The 16,165-nt window shown below is 36.2% G+C and overlaps 1 protein-coding gene across 3 annotated transcripts in view; it reads right to left on the bottom strand.

Moving 5' to 3' along the window:
• The window catches only part of DIAPH2 (diaphanous related formin 2), a 1,049,860-nt gene that overhangs the window by 342,861 nt on the left and 690,834 nt on the right, over nucleotides 1-16,165 (bottom strand). For all 3 annotated transcript variants that reach the window (XM_038587833.1, XM_038587834.1, XM_038587835.1), the window contains one exon: nucleotides 10,771-10,895. In XM_038587833.1, the coding sequence (XP_038443761.1) occupies nucleotides 10,771-10,895 (125 nt within the window). The remainder of the gene's footprint in view (nucleotides 1-10,770; nucleotides 10,896-16,165) is intronic.

Below are 16,165 nucleotides of genomic sequence, written 5' to 3'. Positions count from 1 at the left end.
ACACCTGAGAAAAAGCACAGCCAACCACCCCTCCCCCCCAGAAGATGAGCTGAAAGAACAGGGGAAGAGCAAGTTCTTGACCAAGCAGCACTGGAAAGCTCCAGGGGAAGTTGAGGGATTTATAGTATAAAGAAGTAGAGGGTACCCTTCCTTTTTTTTTTTTTTCCTTTTTCCAATATAACTCATTTTTATATCAGACTAAAAATTTCCAATATTTTTTTGCTTTTCCCACCTTAACTACAATATTTTAACACCTCTTAAGTTTTACATTTCTTCCTTTTTGACTTCCATGTTTCTACAATTACAGGTTTTAGGTATATTCTCCAACTCTAGATTCCCTTCAACATACACAATTTAATTTTGGGAGATAAAAAAGATGTGTTTTTTTATTTTATGTTTTCCACTTTCTCTGCCTCATCTTGTTCTAAATGGCAAAAGTTAATACCTTATAAAACATGACCAGCATGCACCTAGAACCAAGTGGTATACTGTGCTGGTTCATTATGTGATTATGTTCTCTCTTCATTCCCATTCTGCACCCCTCTTTTATCTCATTTATGTTTTGGTGGTCAATGTTGGGGCTTTCTACAAGTATTGCTGGATTATATAAATGAAGGACTGGGCATCTTCTAATATACAGAACTTAATACACTCAGAACCAGGAGGATCACCCTCTAGGACCCCTCAGGTAGACTACATTCTCCCTCCACTACAAATTCTTCACCAACACCATCTCCCAGTACCCCCTCATTATTTCTCTTCCCTTTTTTTCTTTTTTCTTTTTTCTTTTTTTCCTCTTTACTTTTGCTCTTTTCTCTTCATTTTTCTTTTTTTTTTTCCTTCTGCTTTGGGATACTTGGTCTTTTAGTTTTTACTACTTTATTTTAAAATGTGCTTTTCACTTTAGTGGTCCTTTTGTTTGGTTTCGCTCTGAACTTCGTTTTCAGTTTCTGGTCTCTGACCTAGTCAGAATCCTCTAGGGTGAAATTTACTTAGGTCACAGTTGATATTCTTGACTCAGCCCAGTAATACAGCCACTTTGCACTTAGCAAAAGGACTAGAAGGAAGAACTCACCACAAAAGAATCAGAAACAGTACTGTCTGCACAGTCACAAAATATGGATTACACTTCAATGTCAGAAAGCCAATTCAGAAGCACAATTATAAAGCTACACTTGGCTCTGGAAAAAAGCATAAAGGATTCAAGAGACTTCATGACAGCAGAATTTAGTTCTATCAGGCTGAAATTGAAAATCAATTAAATGAGATGCAATCCAAACTGGAGGTCCTAATGATGAGGGTTAATGAGGTGGAAGAAATAGTGAGCAATATAGAAGACAAGTTGATGGCAAGGAAGGAAGCTGAGGAGAAAAGGAGAAAAAAACAAGAGACCACGAGGAAAAGCTTAGGGAAATAAATGATAGCTTGAGAAGGAAGAATATACATGTAATAGGGGTTCCAGAAAATGTCGACAGGGATAGAGGGTCAGAAAGAATCTTTGAACAAATCATGGCTGAGAACTTCCCTAATTTGGGGAGGGAAACAGGCATTCAGATCCAGGAGATAGAGAAGTCCTCCCCAAATCAATAAAAACTGTTCAAAACCTCAACATTTAGGAGTGAAAATGGCAAATTCCAAAGATAAAGTGAAAATCCTTAAAGCAGCGAAAGACAAGAGAACTATTAGACTAACAGCCGACCTCTCCACAGAGACCTGGCAGGCCAGAAAGAGCTCACAGGATATATTAAGGGTCATAAATGAAAAGAACATGCAGCCAAGAATACTCTATCCAGCAAGGCTCTCATTCATAATATAAGGAGAGACAAAGAGCTTCCAAGATAGGCAGAAACTGGAAGAATATGTGACCACCAAACCAGGTCTGCAAGAAATATTAAGGAGGATTCTGTAAAAGAAAGAGGAAGTCCAAGGAAAAAATCCATAAAACAGGGACTGAATAGGTATTACGATGACACTAAATTCATATCTTTCAATACTAACTCTGAACGTGAATGGGTTAATGATCCCATCAAAAGATGCAGGGTTTTAGACTTGATAAAAAAGCAAGACCCATCTATTTGCTGTCTACAAGAGACACATTTTGGACCGAAGGACACTTCCAGCCTGAAAATTAAAGGGTGGAGAACCATTTACCATTCCAATGGCCCTCAAAAGAAAGCAGGGGTAGCAATCCTCATATCATATAAATTAAAGTTAATCCTAAAGACTATAGCAAGTGATGAAGAGGGACACCGTATCATGCATACTTAAAGGGTCTACCTAGCAAGAAGACCTAATACTCATGAATATTTATGCCCCGAATGTGGGAGCAGCAAAGTATATCAATCAATTAATAACCAAAGTAAACAGATACTTAGATAATAATACACTAATAGTAGGAGACTTCAACATGACACTTTCTGCAAATGACAGATATTCTAAGCACATCACCACAGAAATAAGAGTTTTAAATGATACGCCGGAACAGATGGATTTCACAGATACATACAGAACTTTCCATCCAAATGCAGTTGAACACACGTTCTACTCAAGGGCACATGGAACTTTCTCTAGAATAGACCACATACTGGGTCACAACTCAGGTCTCAAACGATAGCTAAAGATTGGGACTTTCCCCTGAATATTTTCAGACCACAATGCTTTGAAACTAGAACTCAATCACAAGAAGAAATTTGGAAGAAACTCAACACGTGGAGGATAAAGATCAACCTGCTAAAAGATGAAAGGTTCAACCAGGAAATGAGAAAAGAAGTAAAAAGATTTATGGAAGCTAGCAAAATGAAGATACAACTGTTCAAAATCTTTGGGATACAGCAAAAGCAGTCCTAAGAGGGAAATGTATCGAAATACAAGCTACCCTAAAAAAATTGGAAAAAACTCAAATACACAAGCTAACCTTGCATCGAAATTTAATGGAGAAAGAACAGCAATAAAACCTACATCAAGCAGAGAAAGAGAGAAAATAAAGATTCTAGCAGTACTCAAGGAAATCGAGACCAGAAGAACTGTAGAACAGATCACCAAAACCAGTAATCGGATCTTTGAAATAATTAATAAGATAGATAAGGCATTAGCCAGCCTTATTTAAAACAAAAGAGAAAATTCAAATTAATAAAACCAAAAACGAAAAAGGAGAGATCACAACCAATGTCAAGGAAATACAAACGATTTTTATAAAATATTATGAGTAGCTATACGCCAATAAATTAGGCAATCTAGAAGAAATGGATGCATTTCTGAAAACCCACAAACTACCAAACTGGAACAGGAAGAAATGGAAAACCTGAACAGGCCAATAACCAGGGAGGAAATTGAAGCAGTCATCAAAAACCTCCCAAGACACAAAAGTCCAGGGCCAGATGGCTTCCCAGGGGAATTCTATCAAATGTTTAAAGAAGAAACAATACTTATTCTACTAAAGCTGTTCAGAAAGATAGAAAAGAGATGGAGCACTTCCAAATTCATTCTATGATGCCACCATCCTTAATTCCAAAACCAGACAAAGACCCCACCAAAAAGGAGAATTATGGACTAATATCCCTGATGAACACAGATGCAAACATTCTCAACAGGATACTAGCCAATAGGATATAATAGTACATTAAGAGTATTATTCACCATGACCAAGTGGGATTTATCCCCAGGATCAAGGTTGGTTCAACACTCATAAAACAATCAACATGATAGATCACAACAATAAGAGAAAAAACAAGAACCATATGATCCTCTCAATAGATGCAGAGAAAGCATTTGACAAAATGCTGCATCTATTCCTGATCAAAACTCTTCAGATTGTAGGGATAGAGGGAACATTCCTCAGTATCTTAAAAGCCATCTACGAAAAGATCACTGCAAATATCATTCTCAATGCGGAAACACTGAGAGCCTTTCACCTAAGATCAGGAAAATTATAAGGATGTGCACTCTCACCACTGCTATTCAACATAGTACTAGAAGTTTTAGCCTCAGCAATCAGAAACAAAAAGAAATAAAGGCATTCAAACTGGCAAAGAAGTCAAACTCTCCCTCTTCGCAGATGACATGATACTGTACATAGAAAACCCAAAGACTCCACCCCAAGATTGCTAGAACTCATACAGCAATTCAGCAATGTGGCAGGATACAAAATCAATGCCCAGAAATCAATGGCATTTCTATATACTAACAATGAGACTGAAGAAAGAAGAACTAAGGAGTCAATCCCATTTATAATTGCACCCAAAAGCAGAAGATACCTAGGAATAAACCTAACCAAAGAGGTAAAGGATCTATACCCTAAAAACTACAGAACACTTCTGAAAGAAATGGAGGAAGACACAAAGAGATGGAAAAATCTTCCATGTTCATGGATGGGAATAATGAATATTGTGTAAATGTCCATGCTACCCAGGGCAATTTACACATTCAGTGCAATCCCTAACAAAATAGCATGGACTTTCTTCAGAGAGTTGGAAGAAATCATCTTAAGATTTGTGTGGAATCAGAAAAGACCCCCAATAGCCTGGGGAATATTGAAAAAGAAAACCAGAGTCGGGACATCACAAGGCCGGATTTCAAGTTATACTACAAAGCTGTGATCATCCAGACAGTGTGATACTGGCACAAAAACACATAGATCAATGGAACAGAATAGAGAACCCAGAAATGGGTCCTCAACTCCTTTAATATTCAACAAAACAGGAAAGACTATCCACTGGAAAAAGGACAGTCTCTTCAATAAATGGTGCTGGGAAAATTGGCTATCCACATGCAAAAGAATGAAACTAGACCATCCTCTTACACCATACACAAAGATAAACTCAAAATGGATGAAAGATCTAAATGTGAAACAAGAATCCATCAAAATCCTAGAGGAGAACACAGGCAACACCCTTTTTAACTTGGCCACATCAACTTCTTGCAAGATACATCCATAAAGGCAAGGGAAACAAAAGCAAAAATGAACTATTGGGCCTTAATCAAGATAATATGCTTCTGCACAGCAGAAGAAACAGTCCACAAAACTGAAAGACAACCTACAGAATGGGAGAAGATATTTGCAAATGACCTATCAGATAAAGGGCTAGTGTCCAAGATCTATAAGGAACCCATTAAACCCAACAGCAAAGAAACAAACACTCCAATCATGAAGTGGGCAAAAGACATGAACAGAAATCTCACAGAGGAAGACATAGACATGGCCAACATGCACATGAGAAAATGCTCCGCATCACTGGCCATCAGGGAAATACAAATCAAAACCACAATGAGAGACCACCTCACACCAGTGAGAATGGTGGAAATTAACAAGACAGGAAACCACAAATGTTGGAGAGGATGCAGAGAAAGGGGAACCCTCTTGCACTGTTGGTGGGAATGTGAACTGGTGCAGCCACTCGGAGGTTCCTCCAAGAGTTAAAAATAGATCTGCCCTACAACCCAGCAATTGCACTGTTGGGAATTTACCCCAAATATACAGATACAGTGAAATGCCAGAATACCTGCACCCCAATGTTTATAGCAGCAATGTCCACAATAGCCAAACTGTGGAGGGAACCTCGGTGTCCCTCGAAAGATAAATGGATAAAGAAGTTGTGGATTTGTATATGTAATGGAATATTACTCAGCCATTAGATTCGATGAATACCCACTATTTTTCTCAAGGTGGATAGAATTGGAGGGTGTTATACTGAGTGAAGTAAGTGAATTGGAGAAGGACAAACATTATTTAGTTTCACTCACAGGGGGAGTATAAAAAATAGTAAAGGGGATCATATGGGAAAGGAGAGAAAATGAGTCAGAAAAATCAGAGAGGGTGACAAAACATGAGAGACTACTAACTCTGGGAAACAAACAAGGGGTAGTGGAAGGGGAAGTGGCCGGGAGATTGTGTGAATGGATGACGTCAGTGAGGGGGCACTGGACAGGATGAGTACTGGGTGTTATAGTATAGGTTGGTGAATCGAACTCCAATAAAAAATATAGAAAAAAAAAAGAAATTTGTCTACAGGATATAAGCAGTAAAGTCAACATTGTGGTTAATTTTTTTTTCAGATAGTTTAAGACGTTTAGAATAAATCACAACATATATTTAAAAGTCTAGAGGATCCCTGGGTGGCTCAGTGGCTTACCACCTGCCTTCCGCCCAGGGCATGATCCTAAAGTCCCGGGATCAAGTCCCACACTGGGCTCTCTGCATGGAGCCTACTTCTCCCTCTGCCTATGTCTCTGCCTCTGTCTCTCTGTATCTCTCATGAAGAAATAAATAAAATATTTTTTAAAAAGTCTCAGAAGCTGTATTTTAAGAATGGTGTTCTTTTCTTTCAGAAACAGCAAGGAGTAGTAAGTAAAATGATGCTTTGACTTAAAAAAAGATAAAGAAAAACTCTTGTGCAGTCATACTACTAGTGTAGGACAAAAAAAATTGCAAAAATCAGAATCCAGATATAATATCAAGTCAGAGTAGTGGCCTAAGGATTGGTTAGCAGTCCATTCACAGTGCTTCCTCTCACGTCTCTTTAGTATGGGTTATTTTTCATAACTTTGAAAATGTGATTTTAGATGTGTTTCTGAACCTTACCACACCATTATTTGCAACAAGAGCCAAACACAGACAGAGAATACATAATTCCTAGTAATCTTATAAGAGAAAAAGAAATGCCTCTACAAATAAATGAATTAAAAACAACAGAACTATTAGAAATAACTTCATGAATTGTTGAAAGTATTCTCATATGATTCAAGCTCATTACAATGAAACAGGCACAATGGTGGTCAATTTTAGCATCAATTATGGAAAATAGTCATTTAATAAATAAGAACATCTTTTATAAGCTAAAGTATGTAAAATTAGGCAATGTCTAATACATAGAACATATTCAATAAATGAGTGAATATTACTTTTTAAACTTAGTTAAAAAAGTATACAGATTCCATTTTAATTCACTGAACAACTGAACAAAAACTTCCAATACTATTATGACCATAAGCACATGAAGAATACCAAGAACTTTGTTTTCTTTTTTTTAAATCAGGATAATAGCAATACCTTTCCCACATGGTTATTTAGGTTTTTAAACACTGTGCATTCCTATATATATATTATATATAGTGCTATTATATCCATTATAGATCATCCCCTTTGATCCTAGAACTTCCCTAAGACAGTTTTCCTCCATTTCTTCATGCTTTGTAATCTTAAAAAATAAATTTTGCTTATTTTACTCTTTCCATCTATTTTTTTTTTTTTTGAGGCAGAAAAGCAACCAGTTTTGTATAGAAAAAGGGAGACGAAGGTGATAAGGTTCCTTCTAAAGCCACCAGATATTTTTCAGGATCCAGGAAATAGTCTGAAACAATCCATTCATAGGAAAGGTTTTATTCTTTTTTTAACCTCCACTGGTCAGTTTTTTTTTTTTTTTTTTTTTGTAAATTTGCTCTAAAAAGGTGCATATTATCCCTCTAAATCTGACTATATTTTACATGCATGCTCATAAAAGGTGCTTTAATGTTATTTAAGTTCCTGAGAAGATTAATATGAAGAAAAGTTTAATAACCATAAGTACAGCCTACCACTGTTTAACAATATCCATTTTGAAATGCTAATTAAAAGTAGGAGCTGGGAGTAAATGGTCTTCATTGTCTCTAGCTATAATATTCTGTGATTCAATATGTACCTACTGAGTGCCTACATATTGCTACATGTCACACATTGTGATGGGCATATAGAAATTAACACACCAGAGGATCCCTGGGTGGCTCAGCAGTTTGGCACCTGCCTTCTGCCCAGGGCGTGATCCTGGAGTCTTGTGATCCAGTCCCACATTGGGCTCCCTGCATGGAGCCTGCTTCTCCCTCTGCCTGTGTCTCTGCCTCTGTGTGTGTGTGTGTGTGTCATGAATAAAATTTAAAAGAAAAAAAAAAAAGAAAGTAATTAACACACCAGACAGGATCTTGACCATAGAGACAGCAAGTCAAAGAAGCATGTAAATGCCAGACCATCGGTAGCCTGAGGTCAAACTGTCCATCTTGTGCACTACTATATTTTCATGGTCTGGCAATTCCTAGCATATTTTAAGTGTTCAATTAATATTGAGAAAGAGTAGGGTAAACATAAGGTGCTATGCGACTTAGCTCAACCTGGAGATTTGGTTACGATTCAGCTAGCAGATTCAGTTGGTCTCTCATTGTTGCTAACTATAGCACTCATGCTATTCTGAAAGCCAAGAGGCATGACAGTGCCATTCAGTTTTTGACTCACAGTCCTTATAAGAGAGATTACTCTTTAAGTAGGTGAGGTTACTTTCAAGGGAAACTGCTTCCCTACTTGTGCCTGGAACTAATTCAGTTTAAAGGTCAGTGACTTGAAGTAAAACAAATTATTGGCCGGGGATAGAAACATTGAAAAACATCCACTACAAAGAATCCTGTACTAAAAATAGAATTGTGGTTCTAATTTTACAACATAATCAAGTATTCTACTTTAAAATACCCTTCTGTTAAAAAAAATTAAATAAAATACCCTTCTCTTTTGGAGTGCCAAAAGAGTAGACAAATATTAATTAGGCACCAGAAATCCTATAACATATATACATATGAAGATCATGCATTTTAAAAATATTTTATTTATTGATTTGGCAGAGAGAGAGAGAAAAAAAACATAAGGAGAGTAGCAGGCAGAGGGACAGGGAGAAGTAGGCTCCCCACAGATGCGGGGCTCCATCCCAGGACCCTGGGATCATGACCCCAGTGGAAGGTAGACACTTAACTGATGGAGCTACCCAGGCACCCCAAAGATCATGCATTTTGTTTGTAATTTTTCATAAGATTGAAACTCTCAATGGGTGCCAATGGAGTCTTCCAAAGCAAGAATAATTTGAGCAACAGTTCTATCATCATAATTCATTAACTTAGAGATATAACCAACTCAAGTTAATATTCTAAACTTTTTACCTAAAATAAATTGCTGTATATTTTATTTTGTTTTTCAAAATAATGTGATATGCAAAGTAATAGTCCAATACAGTTTAATATAGTTTGCAATCCCCTTATGGACAAATAGTCACACATTAGTGCCACTTAAATGATGAATAACCATTCATCTGTAACATACAGATATAGAAGGCCCTAGATTTTCATTTTAAAGTGCTTAATTAAAAAAAAATAAAGTGCTTAATTACCTGCATAAAGACAGAAATAAAATAAAGAGTTTAGGCCAAGTTCATGAGGGTTTGAAATTACTTTTTTTTTTTTCTAAATGAGCAACAAAGACTCTTCAATGTTGCAAGCTGTTGTGTTGTCATAATCCAACCACAGAAGAAAATGTTAAAAAGAACAAGTGGATCAGGAATTAAATTTTAATATATGAGACAAGAATCAAAATCAAAAGTTGAAAGATGTAGGCGGTGTTTCCAGCCACAGGACAATATGACATATTTATAAGAAAAATCTAATCAGCAATAAAGTTAAATCTTCACATTAAATATCCCAATGTGGGAAGTTATATAACCCCAGATTATTTTTGAAAATTTCCTACTTCCAGTCACCCACAAACTTATGTTTCCAATGTTCCCATTTATTAAAGTACTCAGCATCACTAATAGACCACATAAAACACAGTATTAATTCATGAACACAAAGCTTTAGAATGAAAAACCATTTTTCACATAAGTCTAAATTGCCATTCTGAAGTAATTTGAGTTCAGTACCATAGTTTCTAAGTTTGGCAGGAAAATAAGCATATCACAAGAAAAAGGCAATAGATTTAACCTTGAAACAAGGTGACTGCCATATAGTTGAAAGAATTTACTTATTATCAGATAAGGAGTTTATAGTATTTATTCCCTCAAGAGATATAAAATGGTGGTCAATCAGCAGTTCAAGGTATTTATTTAAACCTAGAGGAGGAGGATATGGCTTTAACTTTTGAAAACCAAAATTGAAAAAAAAAAAAAAAAACAGGTCTAATGTAGTTTATCTTTAGATGCCAGATTTAACATTAAATAATTCAAGCTAAATGCTATTTCTCAAGTTCTTCTTTCATATATTTCTATACTTTATACAAATATACTGTACATAAAATAGGGGTTTAAAAACAGTTATTTAGAAGGAAATGCTTAATGGTATATAGATAACTACTACAATTTATTTAAATACATAATCTACTGATCAATTCATCTATCCACCCATCTAGGCATTCATTTTACCTATCCTTTGCAATCCTTATAGTCTACTCATTATTGGTCATCCTCTGATTGCCCTTGAATATGCAGGTCTGCCCTCAGGAAGTACCTGCATACATGCAAAGGGAAAAGAATCTGACCAAAAAAAATCTTATGCTGATCATTTCCTTTAAATAACTGGTTACATAAGGAAATTTTTTGTTTTGTTTTCAGTCTAATCAAGCCTCATAAGACTTACCTTGCATATCTAGTGGGCCTTCAAATGAAATTCTTGAGAAATGACATTTTTTTCTCATATAATTGTTTTCTTGCCTACTCTACCTGGTTCCAAACACTGTGAACTGAAATTTTTGCTACTAATAAAAGAACAACCTATATGCAAATTCACCCAGAGAGTCTGAATAGATAGACTGGTAAGTTTAGAACTAACCACACAGTAAATACACTCACCCATATACACACAGGCAGAGAGGGTGGGAGGGAGGGAAAGAGGGCAGGGGATAGGGAGAGGAGGAGGAGGAGGAGGAGAGAGAGAGAGAGAGAGAAAGAGAGAGAGACTAATAAACAAAATGCTTAAACAAATAAAGGATATTGTCATTTTCTCCACAAACTTATCATGTTGATTTTCTGTTTGGGGGAATTTCTTGATGTCACGTTCCAGATGAACAATTTGTTGTTCCATTGCTGTAAGGTTGCTCTTGAGAATTTGAGCTGAAACTAAAGAACAATGAGAAGTGTTTAGAATATTTAATCAAATATTCCATAAAACAACTAAAAGAAAACAGTATCAGTTAAAGAATTTTCTAATGTGCAGAAGAGTTCCATGATGTCAACTCACATTTTTCTGAATTACTGCACATAAAAATTCTACTCTCCATGAAATAAGTGAAAATGTGTAATATAATATACCAAAACATCATGTTTAATATGTGAATGTCACTATTTTATTCAGCCATTAGTTCAAATGAAGCCATTTCTACTTAAATTTATTGATGGAATTCCTAATATTTCATTCTTTAAAATCTAACTTGAAGATGAAAGAGAAACTAAAGTTCAAAGAAATCTTACTTTATTGATGTATGTTCTTGGCAATATAAGTGATATAAAGTTAAATTATATAAAAGGATAAAATATTTTTCTTGTGTTGAAATATCCTGATTTTTATAAACCAATGATATAAGTTCCTGTATTTAGTACTTTTCATATGCACAGAGATGTGAAAAATTACTGCTAATTCATAAAGAAAATTTAGAGCAAACCCCAGAGAATACATATGCACATATATATGCACAAAGCTTCAGTGTCCCCTCAAACACTATCATTAATTGCTTTAATTTCCCCAACATTATCTGTACTTTTCTTTCTCTATCCTCATTGACAACTAATAATTTTAAGTATTGTATTCAAACGGCTCCTAAATACATGCACATTTTCCACATCTCTTACAATGCCCTCTTCACAGAGATATTTTTTAACTTACACCATTTTATATATACTCTATTATTGAACAATTATATATATATAAAGACACTTATTAATATCAATACAATTGGCAGGATTCTACTTGAAAAGACAAAGTTAGATATTAGAATTTAATAGGGTTAGACTGTGACATTGGTTTTTAAATACAGGCCTCTGAAACACTATTCATTAAAGGACTGTGAAAAAGAAATAGGGTAATATTACAATTTTTTAAGTAAATTTTGGTTTCATTCAGAGGCATATCAGAATTGCAATAAAAAATTCAAGAGACTGACAAAATCAACCTCCTGACAAATTTCAGCCAAACTTTTCTGACACAAATTCACACTGATACCCACATCTTTATAACTCAACAAAGAAAAATTGCCTTAAAAGTACATGGAAGTTCAAGAGACTGAAAATCAAACACAACACTAAAGACATTTTTTTTCTATCAATCTGTCAATTCAACAAACTCTTTCCAATTAAGTCCCACTTGTTTAGCTCTGATAAGCTTAGAAATTATTCTTTATCAGAGAAGTCTGAGTTTGCCAAAATTTACTAATGGCTCAAAAATCATTGCTTGCTTTACTTAACAGATAAGTTTGCTGTGGAGGAAGTTATTTTTGCTTACTTTAAAATTGAATTTTTTCAGTTGCATTTTTCTACTAGAGTCTTGGTGAATATTCAATAGGTTTGTTTTTCCTTATGTTCTTGATTGAAAAATTGAAGGTATGAAATTCACAAGTTATTGTGCCATTTAGGTTACATAAAAGAAATAAACTAAGGATAACATTCTGTAATAAACAAAATGTGACCAAAGGCCAGGTTTAGGTCACAATAGTAACCCTCCTACTAGAAGCAATAGTAATTCTAGTAGTAAAAATGGGATGGTGACTAGCATACATCTTCTGATTGATCTTTTTTTTTTAGGATTTTATTTATTTATTCACAAGAGACACAGAAATAGAGGCACAAACCTAGGAAGAGGGAGGAGCAGGCTCCCAGCAGGAAGAGGTGGGACATGATCCCAGGACCCCAAGATACAACCTGAGCCAAAGGCAGACACTCTCCCACTCAACCACCCAGGGTGCTACCTTCCAATTACTCAACACAGAAATAGCATGATCAAGTGCTATGTACACAAAAGTCTAGATATCTCTAATAACAAGAAACAATATTTTTAATCAAGTTGGATTCTGAATAAAGTAATAATTGCCAGACATCTGTCCTCAATTTCATATGTCAAATACTAAATCCTCTATAAATCCTTCCAGAATTCTAGTCCAAATACTCCATCATTTATAGTCATTTTTGTTTGTTCAAGAGATCTTCCACATATCATTTTCTACTTTATTTATATATTTTTTAAAGATTTTTATTTTATTTATTTATTCATGAAAGACAGACACAGGGAGAGAGAGAGAGAGAGAAAGAGAGAAAGAGAGAGAGGCAGAGACACAGGCAAAGGGAGAAGCAGGCTCCAAGCAGGGAGCCTGATGTAGGACTTGATCCTGGGACTCCAGGATCAGGCACTGGGCTGAAGGCAAGGGCTAAACTACTGAGCCACCCAGGGATCCCCTACTTCCACTTTAATAATAACTTTTGTTTTGTGTACCTAAACACAAAGGCTCCATTATAAAATCTCAAGCTACATAATGATAAGATCTCTTTCTAGAAAAATCTTTTTTTTGAAAAATCTTTTTTTAATTGGATTTCAATTTGCCAACATTTAGCATAACACCCAGTGCTCATCCGACCGAGTGCCCCCCTCAGTGCCCATCACCCTGTCACCCCAACCCTCTGCCCACCTCCCATTCCACCACTACTTGTTCATTTCTCAGTTAGGTGTCTCTCATGTTTTGTCACCCTCACTGATATTTTCACTCATTTTCCCTCCTTTCACTTTATTACATTTCATTAATCTTTATATTCCCCAAATGAATGAGACCATATAATGTTTGTCCTTTTCCAATTGACTTATTTCACTCAGCATAATACCCTCTAGTTCCATCCACGTCGAAGAAAATGGTGGGTATTTGTCGTTTCTAATGGCAGACTAATATTACATTGTATACATAGACCACATCTTCTTTATCCATTCGGCTTTCGATGGACACTGAGGCTCCTTCCACAGTTTGGCTATTGTGGACATTGCTGCTATAAACATCGGGGTGTAGGTGTTCCGGCATTTTACTGCATCTGTATTATTGGGGTAAATCCCCAGCAGTGCAATTGCTGGGTCGGAGGGCAGATCTATTTTTAACTCTTTGAGGAACCTCCACACAGTTTTCCAGAGTGGCTGTGCCACTCACATTCCCACCAAGAGTGCAAGAGGGTTCCCCTTTCTCCACATCCTCTCCAAAATTTGTGGTTTCCTGTCTTGTTAATTTTCCCCATTCTCACTGGTGTGAGGTGGTATCTCATTGTGGTTTTGATTTGTATTTCCCTGATGGCCAGCGATGGGGAGCATTTTCTCATGTGCATGTTGGCCATGTCTATGTCCTCCTCTGTGAAATTTCTGTTCATGTCTTTTGCCCATTTGATGATTGGATTGTTTCTTTGGTGTTGAGTTCCATAAGTTCTTTATAGATCTTGGATACTAGCCCTTTATCAGATAGGTCATTTGCAAATATCTTCTCCCATTCTGTAGGTTGTCTTTTAGTTTTGTTGACTGTTTCTTTTGCTGTGCAGAAGCAAATTATCTTAAGGCCCAATAGTTTATTTTTGCTTTTGTTTCTGTTGCCTTCATGGATGTATCTTGCAAGGAGTTGCTGTGGCTGAGTTCAGAAGGGTGTTGCCTGTGTTCTTCTCTAGGATTTTGATGGAATCTTGTCACACATTTAGATCTTTCATCCATTTTGAGTTTATCTTTGTGTATGGTGTAAGAGAATGGGCCAGTTTCATTCTTCTGGACGTGGCCATTCAATTTTCCCAGCACCATTTATTGAAGAGACTTTTTTCCAGTGGATTGTCTTTCCTGCTTTGTCAAAAACTAGTTTACCATAAAGTGGAGGGTCCACTTCTGGATTCTCTATTCCGTTCCATTGATCTATGTGTCTGTTTTTGTGCCAGTACCACACTGTCTTGAGGACCACAGCTTTGTAGTACAACCTGAAATCTGGCATTGTGATGTCCCCAGCTATGGTTTTCTTTTTTAAAATTCCCCTGGCTATTTGGGGTCTTTTCTGATTCCACACAAATCTTAAAATAATTTGTTCCAACTCTGTGAAGAAAGTCCCTGGTATTTTGAAAGGGATTGCACTGAACATGTAAATTGCTTTGGGTAGCATAGATAATAAATTCACAATGCTAATTCTTCCAATCCATGAGCATGTAATATTTTTCCATCTCTTTGTGTCTTCCTCCATTTCTTTCAGAAGTGTTCTATAGTTCTTAGGGTATAGATCCTTTACCTTTTTGGTTAAGTTTATTCCTAGGTATCTTCTGCTTTTGGGTGCAATTGTAAATGGGATTGACTCCTTAATTTCTCTTTCTTCTGTCTCATTGTTAGTGAATAGAAATACCACTGATTTCTGGGCATTGGTTTTGTATCCTGCCACAGGGCCAAATTGCTATACGAGTTCTAACAATCTTGGGGTCGAATCTTTTGGGTTTTCTACGAACAGTATCATGTCATCTGCGAAGAGGGAGAATTTGACTTCTTTGGCAATTTGAATGCCTTTATTTCTTTTTGTTGCTTGATTGCTGAGACTAGGACTTCCTCACAACTGCTATGTTGAATAGCAGTGGTGAGAGTGGATATCCCTGTCGTGTTTCTGATCTTAAGGGAAAGGCTCCCAGTGTTTCCACCTTGAGAATGAAATTTGCTGTGGGGTTTTCGTAGATGGCTTTTAAGAGGCTGAGGAATCTTCTCTCTATCCCTACACTCTGAAGTGTAGTGATTTGATCAGGAATGGATGCAGTATTTTTTCAAATGCTTTCTCTGCATCTATTGAGAAGATCATATGGTTCTTGTTTTTTCTCTTGTTGATATGATCAATCACATTGATTGCTTTACAAGGGTTGAACCAGGCTTGCATCCTGGGGATAAATCCCACTTGGTCATGGTGAATCATCTTGTTAATGTACTATTGGATCCTATTGGCTAGTATTTTGTTGAGAAATTTTGCATCTATGTTCATCAGGGATATTGGACTATAATTCTCCTATTTGGGTGGGTCTTTGGTTTTGGAATTCAGGTGATGCTGGCCTCATAGAACGAGTTTGGAAGTTTTCCATCCCTTTCTGTCTTTCAGGAACAGTTTTAGAATAGGTATGTTTTTTTTCTTTAAACATTTGATAGAATTCCCCTGGGAAGCCATCTGGCCCTGGGCTTTTGTGTCTTGGGAGGTTTTTGTTGACTGCTTCAATTTCCTCCCTGGTTATTGGACTGTTCTTGTTTTGTATTTCTTCCTGTTCCAATTTTGGGAGTTTGTGGTTTTCCAGAAATGCGTCCATTTCTTCTAGATTGCCTACTTTATTGGCATAATGCTGCTCATAATATGTTTTAACATCGTTTGTAT

This window comes from Canis lupus, chromosome X (genome assembly GCF_011100685.1).
Source record: "Canis lupus familiaris isolate Mischka breed German Shepherd chromosome X, alternate assembly UU_Cfam_GSD_1.0, whole genome shotgun sequence".
NCBI classification, from domain to species: domain Eukaryota; kingdom Metazoa; phylum Chordata; class Mammalia; order Carnivora; family Canidae; genus Canis; species Canis lupus.
This window is presented reverse-complemented; position numbering and strand designations above follow the sequence as displayed.